Source organism: Chiloscyllium plagiosum, unplaced genomic scaffold (genome assembly GCF_037043375.1).
Source record: "Chiloscyllium plagiosum isolate Xiang-an unplaced genomic scaffold, Cpla_swu_hap1 HiC_scaffold_3, whole genome shotgun sequence".
Classification (NCBI taxonomy): Eukaryota; Metazoa; Chordata; class Chondrichthyes; order Orectolobiformes; family Hemiscylliidae; genus Chiloscyllium; species Chiloscyllium plagiosum.
The window spans coordinates 40,927,775-40,946,750 of NW_028270141.1; the positions used below are offsets into that span (position 1 = coordinate 40,927,775).

The following is an 18,976-nucleotide window of genomic DNA, read 5'->3' on the forward strand; positions in this document are numbered from 1 at the left end:
TACAGGGAGAGGCTGAACAGGCTGGGGCTGTTTTCCCTGGAGCCTTGGAGGCTGAGGGGTGACCTTATAGAGGTTTACAAAATTATGAGGGGCATGGATAGGATAAATAGACAAAGTCTTTTCCCTGGGGTCAAGGAGTCCAGAACTAGAGGGCATAGGTTTAGGGTGAGAGGGGAAAGATATAAAAGAGATGTAAGGGGCAGCTTTTTCACACAGAGGGTGGTACCTGTATGGAATGAGCTGCCAGAGGATGTGGTGGAGGCTGGTACAATTGCAACATTTAAGAGGCTTTTGGATGGGTATATAAATAGGAAGGGTTTGGAGGGATCTGGGACAGGTGCTGGCAGATGGGACTAGATTGAGTTGGGATGTCTGGTCGGGATGGACAGGTTGGACTGAAGGGTCTGTTTCCATGCTGTACATCTCTATGACTCTATGTAGACTAAATAAAGAACTCGTTGCAACACGAGTGAGTAGCAGAGCAAGATAAGCTTTTTTTGTTCTCTCTGTTTTAATCTTCACATTTTCCAAAATGGCTGCTTCCCAAAACACACACCTATGAATAATAATATATGATAATGTATTCTTGTTACACCTATGTTGGAAGTTTCCATTTAAACACTCCTGAATTCCTGACATAATTTCCCTCTGAGTTGAAGATTATATATCCAAATAGCATCAATTGCTAAATTGCAGGTGGTGGTGACACAGTGGTAATTTCACTGGACTAGTAATCCAGGACCCCAGACAATTAATCTTAGGACATGAGTACGAATCCCACCATGCCAGATGAAAAACTAAATAAAAATGTGGATTCTTTTTTGAAAGCTCGCCTAATGGTAACCATGTAACTACTGTCGGTTGTCATAAAAATTTTCTGGTTCATGAATGTCCTTTAGGGGAAGAAATAAATGCTGTCCTAGCCAGTGACATCAGAATCCCTTGAAAGGATAAAGAAATTATTCTATTGACTACATATCCCTGAGTTTTTGCTCTGGTGTTTGGTTTGAGCAGTTGAATTTTTAAGATTTTTTTCTTTGCCTCAGGTGTGGACTTGCATCTTTCAATCTTTAATTACTGAGATTTTTCCATTTGCTTTTCCAACAGTATGTTGTAATTCTCACATCTTTTCATCACCTTGTGTTGTTGATTCTGTCTGCTTATACATAATATAGATGCCTTTAATTCAATTAGAGAAAATCAGAATGTTTGTTCAAAGAATTGTTTAGCATAAAGCTAAACTGACAGCTCAGTCAAATGTCTTGGTTCATTTTGCATCTAGACAGTCCTCTTCCATTATGGATTCTTCACATAGCTGTATTATCCCATTTCTCACATGAGAATTGTTCAACTTAAATGGACTTTCTTAATGGAAAGCCTATTAAAATAGTAAAATTATACTTATGAAAGGAAGTTTAATGGAAGCTGTAATCGAGATAAATGCAACTAAAGTTTTGTTAAAATAAAACAAGAAGCAATTGTACTTACATAGAAAATGATCCTATTTCCACATAAATCTTAAAATTGTTTTCTGTTTTTAATGAATTGATAATAAATGAATTGATGTGTTTGAAAATGGAAATTTCACAAACAGATTATTTTTAGCTATTTTGGAACCTAATAATGGCACTCACTGCATTCATAACCAGTGTCAAAAAATATCTGTAACATAATTACAATGGTTACCTTTGACAAATCAGTTTCTTTTTGATCAGGAACAGAACACCAATCTTGTTTACTTAGAAAGGTAGACTCATCTTTGTCTTTAACCTCTATGCATGCATCTTCAACGGCATTGCTGTCTTCATTTGGTTGAAACTCTTGCCTTTCAGGGCCACAGAAATTTTCCTCTTGCAGCTGTAGACTTTTGAAAAAGAGTTGACAGGCCTTGAAGTCTGCTTCCCATACTTTCTCAAGTAGCTGATTTCCACAACTGAAACAAGAGCCAATGAAAGTTAGACATACCTTGAAAAAGCTGTCAGTTATACAATGAATGATTTTCTGAAGTTCAGAATGATATTCTTCAGATTGTTATTCCAAGTGTATTATTATATATTTGATCATATAAAAACTACAATTGTATTCTTAATACTCTATTATCGCACTGTGATGAACTTTGTCTTAATTTTACTTTTTTTTATTATTATGTATGATTTCTGTCATCAATATAGGCTCTGTGGTGGGGCGACTTATAAAACTTTTCACTATTTTTCATGTAAAAGTACACATGACAATAAATTTCTAATCTATTCTATCAACCCAGTTTAAATATTGCATCAAAAAAGAACAAGGCAAAATAACTGGGAGTGGAAATGCTTATGCATAGACATAAAATTACAATGACTGTTTTATGAAAATAAAGTTTATAATCATATAGTACATATTAAATATCTCTGAAATAAGAAATGTACAACGCATGAAGTGGATTTCTGTACCAGTAAAGAAGCCAGTCATTTTCTATACAGCAATAGCATTCAAACAGCAATTAGAGGCAATTTTGATCTGAAAGCAAAGATTAACTTCTTCAATACTGTCTTCAAATGTTTTAACTCATTTTAAACATTCATAAAATGTCATTACTTAATTTGAGAATACTTAACACAAATAAAAACTTTTAGAGCTGCGATGGAATTTTACTTACATTGCATAAGTGAAATTTACTTACATTAAGAAATAGTTTCAAAAGCAAACTAATACAAAATATTTTTAAGTTTGTGGTTGTTTTGGTAAGAATTGAGAGGTTCCAAGCTCATCTTTTGCTATCATAATAAAATTTCTTAGAACTTCAAATAAATCTTCTCCTATTCATAATTAGTTTGTTTAAATTAGATGATCCAATTCTTTTCTATTAAATCATGGGTATCAAGAACATAATTTAAATAATAACTCAGTATGATTTGTGTCCGTAAGCACAGTAACACAAAAATAGAAGTAGGCTATTTAGCTCCACAAACTTATTTCATCATTCAATGAGACCATGACTTGATTCCACACACCTGCCTTTGCCCTACTTCCCTTAATAACATTTCTTAGAATTAAAAGTCATAACAAACCTATCAACTGCCCTTTAATGAAGGATTTTCCAAACTTCTCTCACCTTTTGCATGCAGAAATGTTTCCCGACCTTCACTCCTAAAAGTTCTGGTTCTAATTTTAAAATTCCTACAATGGAGAAAGAGGCCATTTGACCTATTGAGTCTGCACTGACCTCTAAAGAGCATCCCACCCATACATATCCCCCACTCTATCCCCATAACCCAGCCTGGGGTTTTAACCCTGGCTAACCCAGCTAATGTGCACTTTCCTGAATACGAGGGGGCAATTTTGTTTTTTAGCATAGCCAATTCACCTAACCAGCACATACTTTGGACTGTGGAAGGAAACCAGAGCACCCGAATGAAACCTACACAGACACTGGGAGAATGTGCAAACTCCACACAGACAGTCGGCCAAGGCTGGAATCGAACCCAGGTACCCTAGCGCTGTGAGGGAGCAGTGCTAACCACTGTGCTGCTGTGTTGGAGGAACTGTATAGTATGATAAATGATCACTTCATATATGTTCCATTTTGTACAGAATATTTGGTATTTCCTTTCTTTCAAGGAATATGACATTTCCTATCATAATCTAATGTTAATGCTTTCATATATGGTATTGTCACATCAAAAGTTGGCTGCAGATTGGAGCAAGAGCCAATAATGCTAAATATAATTCCTGAAATGTTCATAATTTAAAGGAAAAACATTTTTCAACTTGCATTTTCACAGTGGAGAAAGAAAATAGGAACAGTACAATGATAAGTTATATTTAAAAGTGCAAAGTCAAATGTTTTGTAAAACTCAATATACATGAAAGTAATGTACTAGATAACAAAGACTTTACTTAATATGTAGAAGTGCATATTTTCACAGCTATCATATCAATTTCTCAACAGTGCTTTATAAAGCAAAAGACAGTTTATGTGCATTTTCCCTCTCCTCGGTCAGGGATTTACCCGAAGCTTACTTCACCAAAATAAAATTAAACACTAATCTCCTCAGGTTGTATCACTTCAGCAGAGAACTTTGTATCCTTAAAACAAGACTTCACCTTAAAGTTTTGCTAGAGTGTTTGGTTGGGTACGGTCATGTCCTGCTTTGTTGCAAACAGCCAAAGGGATGTGCTGTTTGATGCGTTCTGTCAACCTTTGAAATGTATGGCCTACATATGTCACACTGGCACTGAAATTCATATGCCATATTACTCATTTGTGTAATAGGTAGATTATCTTTTTAGCTTGACAGCAGCATCCTGTTAGTAGCAAACACCACCCATGTTGCAACTGCATAGCAGGATTGTGAAAGAGTTAGCTTCACCTGGTGCTCAAACTTTTCAAATGCCTTACCCTTCCAAGGTAACCTAGGGTATAAGACCAATTTTCAGGACCTTCTTAAGGCCTTCACAAATTTGTTCAAGAAATAAGAAATGATCTGAACAGGGTAGACATTTTGTTCAGCAATATGCAAATTCTGTACTACCGAATGACTATTGTTAAAAATATACATAAACTAAAATCTCAAATTCTGCAGATTGCTACCTATATCCAAAGAAAGCCTTACCTATAAAGTTTGTCGTCTAGGACTTTCATATACGCAAAAATATTTTCCTTCAGGTTCTTCTCTGCGAATGAAAACAAAATAAGAATCACAAATTTCTCAGTCGTTCTGGTGACCATAATAACACAAAACATTTGTATGTATTGGTATTCTGTACCATTCAATCTTCAAGATAATTATGAATAAATGTTAAGTTAAAAGTTATACTAAGTTTAACAATTAACTGATTCACAACCAAAAAGAGAATTGAGCATTTTGCATATTTTGTAATTGCATATACATAAAGGGATAGAAATTAGAGCGGATCGGTTTTTGGGCCAAAGATGTGTTCTGCAAAAGCAACCTACATCGAAACAGTGCAAGGCCTGGCTAGGTTTTCAATTTGGTCCAAATTTCATTTACATATTTTGGACAAGCTGTTGATGACTCTTCCAATTCCACAGCAGGATCGCTAAATCACTCACTTACCTTCACTGCATAGAAAATGTAATCAGTGAAGATCCTCCAGGCAGTTGTTTTATAACTATAGGTCCTCATTCAGTCAGAAAATTCAGTCAATTTAAGGCTGGAAGTTTAGAAAAGGTAGGAAATGACAAAGGAAGCAAAATGACGGTAATTCAGATATACCATTTCACCACTCCTCAGACTAATCATTGCCATACAATCTTGTCAATACAAACAGCTCAAAATTGGCTGTTTGACAAAGAATGCTGACAAATAGATTTATTAGAACAGCAAATGACAGGATGATTCAGCAAGCCTGGAAATATCAGTGCAGCAAGAGGAGGAACTTTTCATCAGAACAGGAAAAAGTTAAGAAACATAATGGTTTTTAACTATAGAGGCAGGGAAAGGGTGGGAAATGAACAAAGATCAAAAGGGAAGGTCTATAATGGGGGAAAAGGCAGGATTGCTAGGACAAGATAAAAGAAAATGGTATTGTGATAAATACAGAACAGAAGACAGGAGGACAACCACCTATGCAAATGCATGGTTTTGAAGTACAATAGAAACCACGCTCGCACATGACTGCTCCCAATCATCTTAGGAGACTGCAAAATCCAGTTAAGAACAAAGATCTTCACAATAAACATGTAATCATGGAGATATACATGAGAACTTTTTGACAGATCACTTTCAACTTTATGTCAGTATGCACAAAACAAACTCTAGAAGATACATCAAGAATGCTTGCAGCATTCAAGGAGAGGTGTCTCTCATTTGGAGGATCTTCGTGCCTGATCGATGAGGGCCACTGAAAGCCAGCAACCTGCCCTTGCACTTCCTAAGTGAACAAATTTCTCTTCATCTCGGTTGAAGTGAGTTACTGCATGTCCTAAGACCATAACCCCTTGTTCTGAGTCCTCAGGCCAAGGAAAACAAAGTCCTGCATCCACTATGTCCAACTTGCCAGAACTTTAAAATGTTTCAATGAGATCCCTCTCATTCTTCTAAACTCTTGTGAATACATGATTTGGAGATGCCGGTGTTGGACTGGAGAGTACAAAGTTAAAAATCACAACACCAGGTTATAGTCCAACAGGTTTAATTGGAAGCACACTAGCTTTCGGAGCGACGCTCCTTCATCAGGTGATTGTGGAAGGCTCGATCGTAACAGAATTTATAGCAAAAATTTGCAGTGTGATGTAACTGAAATTATACATTGAAAAATTGATTGTCTGTTAAGCCTTTCATCTGTATTCTAACAGATGAAAGGCTTAACAGACAATCAATTTTTCAATGTATAATTTCAGTTCCATCACACTGCAATCTTTTGCTATAAATTCTGTTACGATCGAGCACTCCACAATCACCTGATGAAGGAGCGTCGCTCCGAAAGCTAGTGTGCTTCCAATTAAACCTGTTGGACTATAACCTGGTGTTGTGTGATTTTTAACCTTGTGAATACAGGCCTTGTCCTTCTAATCTCTTCTGTTTTGACAAACCTTCCATCACAGGAATCTGTCTGGTGAAGCTTTGCTATGCTCCCTCCAAGGCAAGTATATATTTTCTTAATTAAGGAGACTAAAACTGCAAACAGTACTCCAGATGCAACTTCACCAAGGCCCTGCAGAACTGCAGCAAGGCTTCCTTGTACCTGTACTCAAACCCACTTGCAATAACTGCATGTTGCAACTGCATGCTTGCTTTCAGTAACGTGTGCATATGAACATCAACATTTTCCAACCTATCACCATTTAAATAATAATGTGGTTTCCCAACAATGTGGACAATTTCACATTTGACCACATTATACTGCAATTGCCCACCCTCTCAACTTGCCTAAATTGCTCTGAAGCTTTTTTACATCCTCCTCACCACTCTCAATCCTATTTTGTTTTGCACTACTAGCAACCTTGGAAATATTACACTTGATGCTCACATCCAAATCATTAATGTATATTACAATTAGCTAGGTGTCAAGCAGTGATCTCTAGGTACCCCACTTATCACCATCTTCTACTCTGAAAAAGACCCACGAGTGACAACCTGTTTCCTGTCCACTAATAAATTCTCATTGCATGCCAACATATTACTACCAATCCCTACTGCTTTAATTTTGCACATTAATCTCTTGTAATTTAACAAAAGCTTTCTGAAAATCTGAAAAGACCACAATGAATAGTTCTCCCTCTTCTATACTACTAGTGACATCCTCAGTAAAACTCCAGTAGGTTTCCCTTTCATAAATCCATGTTGACTTTGTATAATCCTGATGGCACTTTCCAAATGTCTTGTTATCGCATTCTTTGTAACAGACTCCAACATTTTCCATTACTTCAGTCTAGTAGCATGACTGAAGAGAGAAACAGAGATAATATGGCTCTGATTCAGAATTGGACTTGAAATATTCAAGTGCAAATACAACAGGGAAGGTATCAGGACAGCCGCTAATTTGTGGTAACTAAACAAATCTAATTCATTTTTACTGAATGATTTTTCTGGCATTTCTACTGAAAGTTTAATAGCTGAATTCAATAATGACTCTGATAACTCCAGAAGATTGAACTTATCTTACATAATTTTCCTTTTAAATTATTCCTATTCCAATTACATTAAAATATTTGAAGTTCCTGTTATAGCTTGTGAAACTTTCTGTATTTTCTCTACAAATATGCTTTTCCATTTCTTTACCACTTGTTATCATAGTAAAAGGAATGCCTTTAGATTAGTCTCTTTCATGATATCCCTAAGTCATACAGTCTATGAAAAAAACCTGCAAAATGGAATTTTATCACAATATGCAATTTGCACAAACTAAGACCCCATGTCTTCTCCTGAGGCAGTCCTTCAGGATTGAGGATGACTTTCTTTATCTCCAGTGTTGCAGTTCTTAAGGTAGCAAAATCGTTCAATGCAGGATTTGCAAACCCCGCCAGAGATGAAGCAGGTAGCAGTTGCTAAAGCAGGAAGGCGGGTTTCTTGGGTTTTTGCATGCTCCTTCTGCTATGTGCACTTAACCTCCAGCTGGGCCTGTTAAAGATACTTAAAATGGTTGGCTTTTTTGCTGATACAGCTTCAAATTTGGGTTAGAGATTCATATGAATCAGTGGGGATATTACATTTTGTCAGGGGGGCTTTGACGGCATCCTTGAAGCATTTTCTCTGCTCTTCTGATTATCATGAAGTTTGAAATAGTTTCATTACTTTCCTTCCCATCCTTCCAGTGTCTTGCTGGCACGTAATAAAAACAGAAATTGCTAGAGAAGCTCAGGTAGTCGGAAGACAGAATGTCGGAAGACAGAAACATAGATTATACGCTCTTCTTTGGAACTGGACTCGAAATATTACGATTGTAAATGCCACAGAGTAGGGATCAGGACCGGCACTAATATGTGGTAACTAAACAAATCAAATTCATTTTTATTAAATGTTTTTTCTGGCATTTCTGTTAATGGTTCAATGGCTGAATTCTATAATGGCTTTGTTAACTCCAGAAGATTGAACTTATCCTATGTAATGTGAGTTCTGAAGCCACTTGTACACTAATTTGGTGAATAATTATTCTCATCATTTTCTAACATTTGTGTTATTGTTTTTTCACTGTCTCTCTGTTACTCCTAACTCTACATTTTCTTCTCATCATAACTCTTCTGCTTGCTGTTCTCTGTCCTTCTCCCACTGAGATACTGGGTCCATAAGATATAGGAGAAGATTTCGGCTAGTTGGCCCATTTAGTCTGCTCCGTCATTTGATCATGGCTGATATGTTTCTCAAATCTTCTCTCTGCCTAATCCCCAAAACCCTTAATCCCCTTATCAAGTCAAGAATTTATCTATCTCTAACTTAAATAAACTGAATGACTTGGTCTCCACAACCCTCTCTGCAATGAGTGCCACAGCTTCACCACCTGCTAGCTGAAGAAATGCCTATAATTTCAGATCTAAAGAATTATCCTTTCACTCTGAGGCTGTGTTCTCAGGTCCCAGTCTCTCCTACTAATGGAAACATCTTGTCAACGTCGATTCTTTTCAGGCCTCTCAGTATTCTATAAGTTTCAATCAGATCCCCCTCATTGTCTAAACTCCATCAAGAACAGACCTAGAATACTCAAACGCTCCTCATATGACAAGCCCTTCATTTCTGCGATCATTCTTGTATACCTCCTCTGAAACCCCTCCAAGGCCAACACATGCATCATCTTTTATCAGCTGCAAAACAGGCGACTGTCAACTGAAAACTTGATATGAATGCTGCGTACCTATCAACCTAAATCAACTATTAGGCAGGTTTTTAAAATAGTTGCCCAGCACTTGTTTCCAAAACAGAAAGCAAGCTATTTAGTTGGGAGTCAAAATCCTACTACACCTTTTGTAGGACCTTAATTACCACTTTCAGAAAAGGGAAGAACCAACCTAAAGGAGAGCTTGAAGGGAAGATAAAGGCCCATTGCACTTGATGAAAATCCAAAACAGGAAGCCATTTGGAACTTTCAAATTCCATGATGAGTAAGAGAAGTAATGGGATTTAATTTAATGTCTCAGCAAATACTTATACCTATTAGATTAGGTGACCCATTCAGTTAAAGGTTGTATGGGAGGAACCTTTACCTTCAAGGGCAGGGTCAGTTTTATTTGTGCTTCATATAACCAATACAGAAAATAACAGAGATCAAGAAATATATGGCGAAGTTCAATCTCATGGTTGATTTAAAGGATTAAAATTCTGTCAAAAATGTGCTGACCAATTTCAAAAATGTCTTTTGTACCCCAAGTGCAATGGGAGGCCCTACACAGCCATCCAAGACAGCTTGATAAGAGGATGTCTAAGTATGGAACACAAGTTCATGAAAATATGACAAGTGATTGATTCCAGCCTCTTTAATGAAAGGATGTTATCCCATTCGGTGAACAGTGCCAGTGAGAACAAGGGGTGTAAATCTCAATCCATGAGACAGTCAGCCTAACTCATTGTACAGCTATGAAAACAACAGCTAAAGTTATTTTGTAGTAATCAGTTGTTTCTTTGAAGTTATTCACAATATTAAGAAATAGATTCTAGTTAAAGATTCTTCAGACAATCAATCAGAGATATTTCAACATAATCATACAGAATACATATATAACCGAAGTATAATAGAAGCATTAGGGAAAACATTTAAACATAAATGTGAAATTTATTTAGTCTCATGAAACGCTTTCCTTATCTCTTTAAAAAAAGATACCTGGCATGCCCTAAATGAAATATATTATTCGTAACTTATTAAAAAGTACAACTAACTTTACAATAGGGATTAATACTATGAATCTTATATCAGGTTAGTAAGAACCAAGTGTATTTTGTATTTTTAATTGGGACCGTGGAAAATATAAGAGGAATAACAGAATTAATGGAGATAGCACATGGAATACAATGAACAACAGAATTCAAGCAGTTCTTGGAGATAAGCAAGTCTGGGACAGGCTCAAAGAAGTATAACCAGTAACTTTGGAATGTGAATTAATAGGATGCATTGAAAGGTGACAATATCTGTTAAACACCATGAGATCATGGGAACCTGGGGCTGCCCATAGGAATGCCCATCATTAATTAGACGTTTCGCAGGATTGGATTTATAGAATAAGAGGGAAGGACAGAGTAATCATGTTGTATGCGATTACTGTATCACAAAATGTATAAAAATGCTGTATTTCACTATAAAAACCAGAGTGTGTCATTGATCCAATCTGAGCCGTAGTTTAAGAGAAGGACTGGGCTCTCACATAGAGGCCAGATTTGGGCAAGATCTTTGGCCATCTCCCTGCATTAACTGGTTGTTGCTTCAATAATAATAAAGTCTGTCAAATGCCTGAATCCTTCCTGCTTCCTGAGTCTTTGTCCCCAGTCGGGGTTGGGGGAGGGGGGAACGGGTACGGTATGGTTTAAAACCTGTACCCACTTTGCTAAATGTTGCAATCATAACGGTTTGACAAATTAGACAGCTGCATTAATGTACCCATCAGCAAAAAAAAACTGAAACTCACCAAATAATCCTTCTCTTTGATCCAGTTGAGCCCTCAGACTATTGTATTCCTCCCTGATGGTTTCTAATTGTTGAGCCTTCTTAATACTAAAATCCTGCAGGTCATTGATAAGTTCTTCAAGTTCAATTTTCTTGGAATTCAAATATTTGAACTCTTCAGCAAGGGCCTTTGCAGTGGAGAATTCATGCCCTATAGAAACATCACCTTTTTAAATTGCAATATTAATTTAGTTGAATTTCCCAAGGAGAACTAACATACAAAATTTGACATTAAGCCATATTAGGCAACATTAGTGCAGATGACCAAAAGCATGGTCAAAAAAGTACTTTAAGGAGTGAGGTCAGGACAAAAGAAATGACAAGAGGCACCCATGTTTATAGAGCAAAACTGACCAAAGGTTTGGTTAAAGAGATCGGTTTTGTTGAATATCTTAAAGAATAAAAGAAATACGTCGAGACAAACAGGTTTAGAAAGGAAATTCAAGAGCTCAGGGCTGAAGAAACAAACAGTCAGCAACAGTGGAATGGATACAATCAGATATTGAAGAGATCAGTATTTGATGAGTGTCTAGATCTTAGAATGTTATAAAGCTGGAAACACAAGAGAGAAATGGAGGGTAAGGCAATGATGGAATTGAAGTCAAGTGTGAGCCTTTTAAAATCAAGGCATTACTTAACTAGGAATCAATATTGATCAGTGAGGTGATTGGTGAGCAGGTTGGTCTGCTTGGCCTAAAAGATGCAGAGAGTACATCGAGAAGAGACAGGGGTGCGTGACTATTTTAGTGGCAATAAGCTGCACTTGGGTACAGATAATGTTATGGATATAGGTCTTAGTAATGATACAGATAACAGGAACATGAGAAAATAGGAACATGTGTAGGCCATTCAGCCCACCAACCTGATCATGATTGATAATCTACCTCAATGCTATTTTCACATGTTATCCACATATTCCTTAGTATCATTAGTCTCCAGAAAAGTATTGATTTCAGTTGTGAATCAGCTAATTCATTGAATCCATAGCCCTCTAGGGTAAAGAATTCCAAACTTTCACCACACTCCAAGAGAAGAATTTCCTCCTTATCTCAGTCTTAAATGGCCTATCCAAGATCCGGAGCCTATAGGAAGCTCGGTGAAGGAGATAACACTGATTCAGTAGATCAGGATGTAGAATCTATTTGGATGATGAAGAGGAATAGTAGACGGAAAAAGTTCAGACAGAAATGGTCTACAGGACCTCTAACAATAATCAAAAAGGGAGATAAGCAAGCATGAAGAAATACTGGCTGTTTGTAATCAAGAAATAGCATTAAATCAGGGTGAATTTAGACTACACATAAGTGGTAAAAATCAGATTGGAAATAGTTTCTTAGAGTGGCATGTCCTGACCAAAAAGGTCAGGTTATATTATGCTTTGGTTTTGTGTAATGTGACAGGATTAAGTAATGCCCTCACAGTAATGACATCCCATGGTTTTAGCAACCACCACATGATTGAATTTTACATCCATTAGATTATATGACAAAGGTACAGAAGTAGGCAATTTTCCTCTTCAAATGTGCTCTGCCATTCAATGAGATTTGCATGACTGATCTGATAACTCTCTACCCCACTTTGCCCCATGACCTTAAATTCCCTTAATCTATCTCAGTTTTGAATATATTTAGTGACCCAGCCTCAACAACCCTCTGTGGTTAAGAAGTCCACAGATTCACAAACCTCAGAAGACATCTACTTTGTCAAGTTCTTTAGGTACTCCAATTTGAAAGGGGGAAGAGTGGGGCAAAGATTAGCATATTAAACCTATATATGGCAACTATGTGGGCATGGCAGCTGTTCCATCTTAAGTTAACCAGCATACTAGGCTAGCTGATAGATCAACAGAGCCACAATGACAGACATTTAACAGGATAGTTCAGAATACTCAAAGTAAGTATATTCATACTATAGAGAAAATTCTGAACGGAGGAGCCACTATTTATGGTTAACTAAAGAATTTAGGGAAAAAGCATATATCTTTGCAAAGGCGAGTGACAGGTCAAATGATTGGTCAGAACATTAACAAAAAGCAGAGAATGACTAAAAGCTTCTTCAGGGTGAGAGATTAGATTCCAAAAAAGGAAAAGAGTAAGCAAAGTGAGTGTTCATTATCAAGAGAGTGAGAATGGAGAGTTTATAATAGATACTAAGGAAATAACAGATGAAATGAACAAATATTTTGTTTCCGTCTTCACAAAAAAGGATAAAAAAATCCCAGTAATAGCAAATCAGCAAATAGAAAGGGGAAAGAGGAACTTAGTGAAACTATATTAACAAGGAAAGTGATATTAAGCAAATTGATGGAGCTGTGGGCAGACAAGTCTTTGGGATAAGTTGGACTTCATGCTCGAATCTTAAAAGAGGTGGCTAATGAGCGGGCAGATGAGTTGGCAGGAAGAATAAAGAAGTAGAGAATTACTTCAATAGAGAATGACTGAGGTGGAAGGGTTTTTACATTTTTTTTTGAATGAGGCAGAAGATTTCGCAGAAAACTGATGAGGTGATAAATCATGAAGAGCATAGCCTTAGATCACAGGAGGATATAGAGAAGGTGTTCAGATGGGCTGATCAGTAGAAAATGGAATTTGATTTGGCTGAGTATGAGGTGGTGAACTTGGACAGGATAAATAAAGCAAAGGAATACATGAGAGGAGCCTGGGAAAGACCAAGGATCAGAGGGGTCTTGATGTACATGTCCACTAGTCCCTTAAGTTAGCTGGACAGATAGATAATGTAGGAGAAAGTGACGACTGCAGAAGCTGGAGATCAGAGTAGAGTGTGTGTAACTGGAAAAGCACAGCAGGTTAGGCAGCATCAGAGGAACAGGAGAATTAGGATGATGTAGGGCATATGCCCGAAATGTCGATTCTCCCGCTCCTGACCTGCTGTGCTTTTCCAGGACCACACTCTCAAGGTAGACAATGTAGTTAAGAAATCATATGGGATATTTGCCTTTATTAGCTGAGGAAAAGTTTAAGAGCAGTGAGGTTATCTTGGAACTTTATAAACTCTTGGTTAGGTCACAGCTACTGTACTGTGCGCAGTTCTGGAATTCACATTATAAGAGGGATGTGATTTCACTGGAGAATGTGCAGAGGAGATCTACCAAGACATTGCTTCATAATTATAGATTATGAGGAGATTGGATAGACTGGATAGATTGCCTTCCTTGGAAAGGAGGCGACCAATTGAGATGTATAAAATAATGAGTTGCATATTAATGGTGAATGGATCAATGACCAAGGGGCATAGATTTAAAGGTAAGGGACAGAAGGTTTAGAGGGGATGCGATATTTTCACTCATAGGGTGGTGGGAATCTGGAACTCGCTGCCTGTAAGGATGGAAGAATTTAAGAAGAATTGAGATGTGCATTTGCAATGCCAAGGCACACAAGGCTATGGGCCAAGTGCTGGAAAATGGAATTAGAATAGTTAGGCGCTTGTATTTGACCAACACAGACTTATTACTCTAAAATGTTAGTGTGCAGATAAAGCATATAATCAGTAAGGCGAACGGAATGCTACACTTTACTATAAGAGGAAATTAATATAAAAGGGTATTATGGTTCCATTACACAGGGCACTAGAGAAACCACATGTCAAATATTTTTTGTTCCCATTTTTATGGAAGAATGTAAATGCGTTCATTGCAGGTCAGAGGAGGTTACTAGACTAATATATAGAATGAATGGTTTATCTTAAGAGGATGAGTTGGACACACAACACTTGTTTCCTTTGGAGTTTAGAAGAGTAAAGTATACAAGATCCTGATGGTCTTGACAAGATTGTGAGTCAGTCCAGCATGAGGGGGCACTGTTTTAAAACTGTGGGTTGCCCATCAGGATGGAAAAGAGGGGAAATGTTTCTTTTTAGAGGGTTGCGCTACAATGGACCTCTGCTTCAACAGGCAGTGAGGGTGGAGTCATTGGTTATTTTTAGGGCAAACATAGATAGATTCTTGTTAGACAAGGAAATCAAAAGGTGATCAAGGGTAGATAGGAATTTTGAAACAAACAGATCAGCTATGACCTTACCGAATGGTGAAACTTACTGAAGAGGCTGAAAGATCTATTTGGGCTATTTCATATGTTCAAAATGTCCACAGGTTTTAGACTCATCAGGCAGGGAAAACACCAAAGTTCGCCCTGTCAAGTCCTGGAAGAATTTTCCAAGTTTAAATGAGATGACCCCTTATTTTTCAATATTGTATGGAATATAGACCCAACCTCCTTAATCTTTCCATAAAACAATCCTGCTATCCCAGGGACTAATCTGTTGCAACTATATCTTTCCTTAGGTAAAAAGGACAAAATCTGTACACAGTATCTAGAATGACATCTCTGCAAAGGCTCTGCATAACTGAGATATCATTACTCCTGTTCTCAAATCTACTTGTTATGAACATATAGAATCAGAAATGTACAGCACAGAAATAGACCCTTCGGTCCAACTTGTTCATGCTGACCAGATATCCTAAATTAATTCAGTCCCATTTGCCAGCACTTGGCTCATATCCCTCTAAACCCTTCCTATTCACGTACCCATCCAGATGCATTTTAAATGTTGCAATTCTACCAGCCATCACTACTTCCTCTGGCAGCTCATTCTATATATGCACACCCTCTGCGTGAAGATGTTGCCCCTTGGGTCTCTTAAATCTTTCCCTTTTCATCTAAAACCTGGCCCTCTAGTTTTGGATTCCCTCACCCCAGGGTAAAGACCTTGTCTATTTATTCTATTCATGCCTCTCATGATTTTATAAACCTCTGTAAGGTTACCCATCAGCCCTCAACGCTCCAAGGAAAATAGCCTCAGCCTATTCAGCTTCTCCATTTGCCTCAAACCCTCCAACCCTGGCAACATCCTTGTAAATCTTTTCTGAACCCTGTCAAGTTTCTCAACATCTTTCCCATAGCAGAAAGACGAGAATTGCACAGTATTCTAAAAGTCACCTAACTAATGTCCTGTACAGCCGCAACATGACCTCCCAACTTCTATACTCAATGCTCTAACCAATAAAGAAAAGCGTACCAAACATCTTCTTCACTATCCCATCTACCTGTGAACCTGCACTCCAAGGTCTCTTTGTTCAGCAACACTCCCCAGGATCTTAAAATTAAGTGTATAACTCCTGCCCTGATTTGCCTTTCCAAAATGCAGAACCTCACATTTATTCAAGTTAAACTCCAACTGCCACTCCTCGGACCATTAGCCCATCCGATCAAGATCCTGTTGTAATCGGAGGTAGCCTTCTTTGCTGTTCACTACACCTCCAATTTTGGTGTCATCTGCAAACTTACTAATTATACCCCCTATATTCACATCCACATTATTTATGTAAATAATGAAAAGCAGTGGACCCAGCACTTATCCTAATGGCACACCACTGGTCACAGGCCTCCAGTCTGAAAAGCAACCCTCCATCACCTTCTACCTTCTATCCATCTTCCATCTTCGAGCCAGTTCTGTATCCAAATGGTTAGTTCTCCCTGTATTCCAAGAGATCTAACCTTGCTAACTAGTCTACTATGAGGAACCTTGTTGAATGCCTTACTGAAGTCCATAGCTCTGACCTCATCAATCCTCCTTGTTACTTCTTCAAAAAAACTCAATCAAGTTTGTGAGACATGATTTCCCACGCACAAAGCCATGTTGACTATCCCTGATCAGTCCTTGCCTTTCTAAATACATGTAAATCCTGTCCCTTAGGATTCCCCCCAACAACTTGCCTGCCACCAATGTCAGGCTCACTAGTCTATAGTTCCCTGGCTTTTCCTCATCACCTTTCTTAAATAGTGGCAATACATTGACCAACCTCCAGTCTTCCTGCACCTCATCTGTGGCTATTGATGATCCAAATATCTCAGCAAGGGGCCCAGCAATCACTTCACTAGCTTCCCATAGAGTTCTAGGGTACACTTGATCAGGTCCAGTGGATTTATCAACCTTTCTGTTTTAAGACGTTCAGCACCTCCTCTTCTGTAATGTAGACATTTTTCAAAGTGCCACTATTTATATCATTTCCTAATTGCTTTCTACACCTGCATGTCATCTTGAAATAACTAGTGTACAAGAAATCCAAGGTCCCTTGCAGAATATTTCTTAAATGGTGAGAAGCTGTTGAGCCTTTGTTTTTTTCTAACAATGTAAATACCTTTACAATTATTCACATTATTTTCAAGCTGCCATACTTTAGCCCATTCACTTAGCTTATCCAACTTCTCGAGAACTCCAGGAATCCTCCTCACAATTTGCATTTCTAACTAGCTTTGGATTTGCAAATTTGGAAATATTTCAACCGGTTTCCATGTCCAAATCATTTATATAGATTGCGAACAGTTGTGGTATCCCACTAGTAACAGCCTGCCAACCGGAGAATGATCAATCTATTCTCTGCTTTCTGCCTCTTCACTAATTCCGGATCCATACCATTATATTTCCCCCAATTCATGTACTCAAATTTTATTTAATAACTTTCTATCTTGGACAATATCAAAAGTCTTCTAAAAATCCAAATACATCAAATTGTCTTTATCATTACTACACGTAATATCTTCAAAAAACTCTAACAAGTTTGTCATCATGAATTCCATTTCATTGTGAGCTAAATACTAAAACTGAAAAAGGAGAATAACTTCCAGTTCAAAAGTGTTTTAAGGTGCCAGTCTATTGCACATCTTAACAATTGGCTAAGTGATCCATTGCTTCAAATTTCTCACCTTGTCTACGAATTTGTTTAAGTTCAGCAACAGCAGCCTGCAGTGAGTGAAACTGGCATCGTTCATGATGAGGGATTTACCTTTACTGTCTAATATCGATCCAGAAATGTAGTACAGCTCAGGGATATAACAGTCTCATGCTAAATTAATGGAATGCTTTGATATTTCGTGTATCCATGTGCATTTTGCATAGTTCAAAACACTAATACTTTAGTGAGCCAGAAGACAAGAGTTTAATATATAAATAAATGAACAAACCAAATAGTAAACCCAAATGTTTATTTCATAATCCTATCTATTGTACATAAGGCATTATGACACAAAATACACCCAAATTTAAAAAGCTTTCAGAGACTGAATAGCAGTCTTCAAGAATAGACCCTTGTTCCATTTGGTTCATTCTCTTTAGCATTTTTAAGAGTTAAGTGTTTTTTTGCTTTGATTCTTACCAACATAGGAAGGCAACAATCTAAACGATGACCTGTTTCTAGTCCAAGGTCTAGCCATGAAGGATACCAGTTAGAATAGTTCCCTAGGTGTAGACTCCTGGAATCCATTTCTTGCTACTCGAAAGTTAAGAGTAATTATCCATACATTGTGACTTTGACTCAATGCTAAACGATAGTCAGAAACTAATTCTCTAAACGAATGTTTAGCTAAAATATCCCTTCGTCACTTTCCTTTCAGCTGCTTTGACGAGTTTCCATCCTTAGCTTTGATTACAATATATACAACTTACCTGATATTGCTAACATCTTGGCTTCTAAGAGAATTGGAAGCTGCATTTCAATGTCACTCGCCTTCTCACTCAGTTTGCTGCATAGTCTTTGGCTAGTGAAGATCTAAATGTGTAAACATACAAACAATTTATGAAAACTAATATGCCATTCGTAGGTTGCAGAAAATACAAAATGTGAACTGCAATGTTTAAAACTATGATACAGCATTGCTTAATAAAGCACATTGTTGTCCCACGAGCTTGTAACAGTCTGGCTTGGACTGTGTCTTTGTTGAACGAGCTGTATGATAGTAGAGGTCACATGACAAACGCAAGCAGAGAACATTAGTGAAGCATTGTATTTCTATCTTAAACACCTTCTTTTCAAACAAAAGAACATGTAGGTATTTATCATTTCCATTGCGAATTGTCCAACTTA

General features: G+C 37.5%; 1 protein-coding gene across 1 annotated transcript in view; it reads right to left on the bottom strand.

Annotated features, from left to right (window-relative positions):
• Window positions 1-18,976, bottom strand: part of disc1 (DISC1 scaffold protein) — a 120,447-nt gene that overhangs the window by 35,588 nt on the left and 65,883 nt on the right. The window contains exons 8-11 of the mRNA XM_043680138.2: window positions 18,559-18,661; window positions 11,060-11,248; window positions 4,599-4,659; window positions 1,687-1,933 (exon numbers count right to left, since the gene is read on the bottom strand). Of these exons, the coding sequence (XP_043536073.1) occupies window positions 1,687-1,933; window positions 4,599-4,659; window positions 11,060-11,248; window positions 18,559-18,661 (600 nt within the window). The remainder of the gene's footprint in view (window positions 1-1,686; window positions 1,934-4,598; window positions 4,660-11,059; window positions 11,249-18,558; window positions 18,662-18,976) is intronic.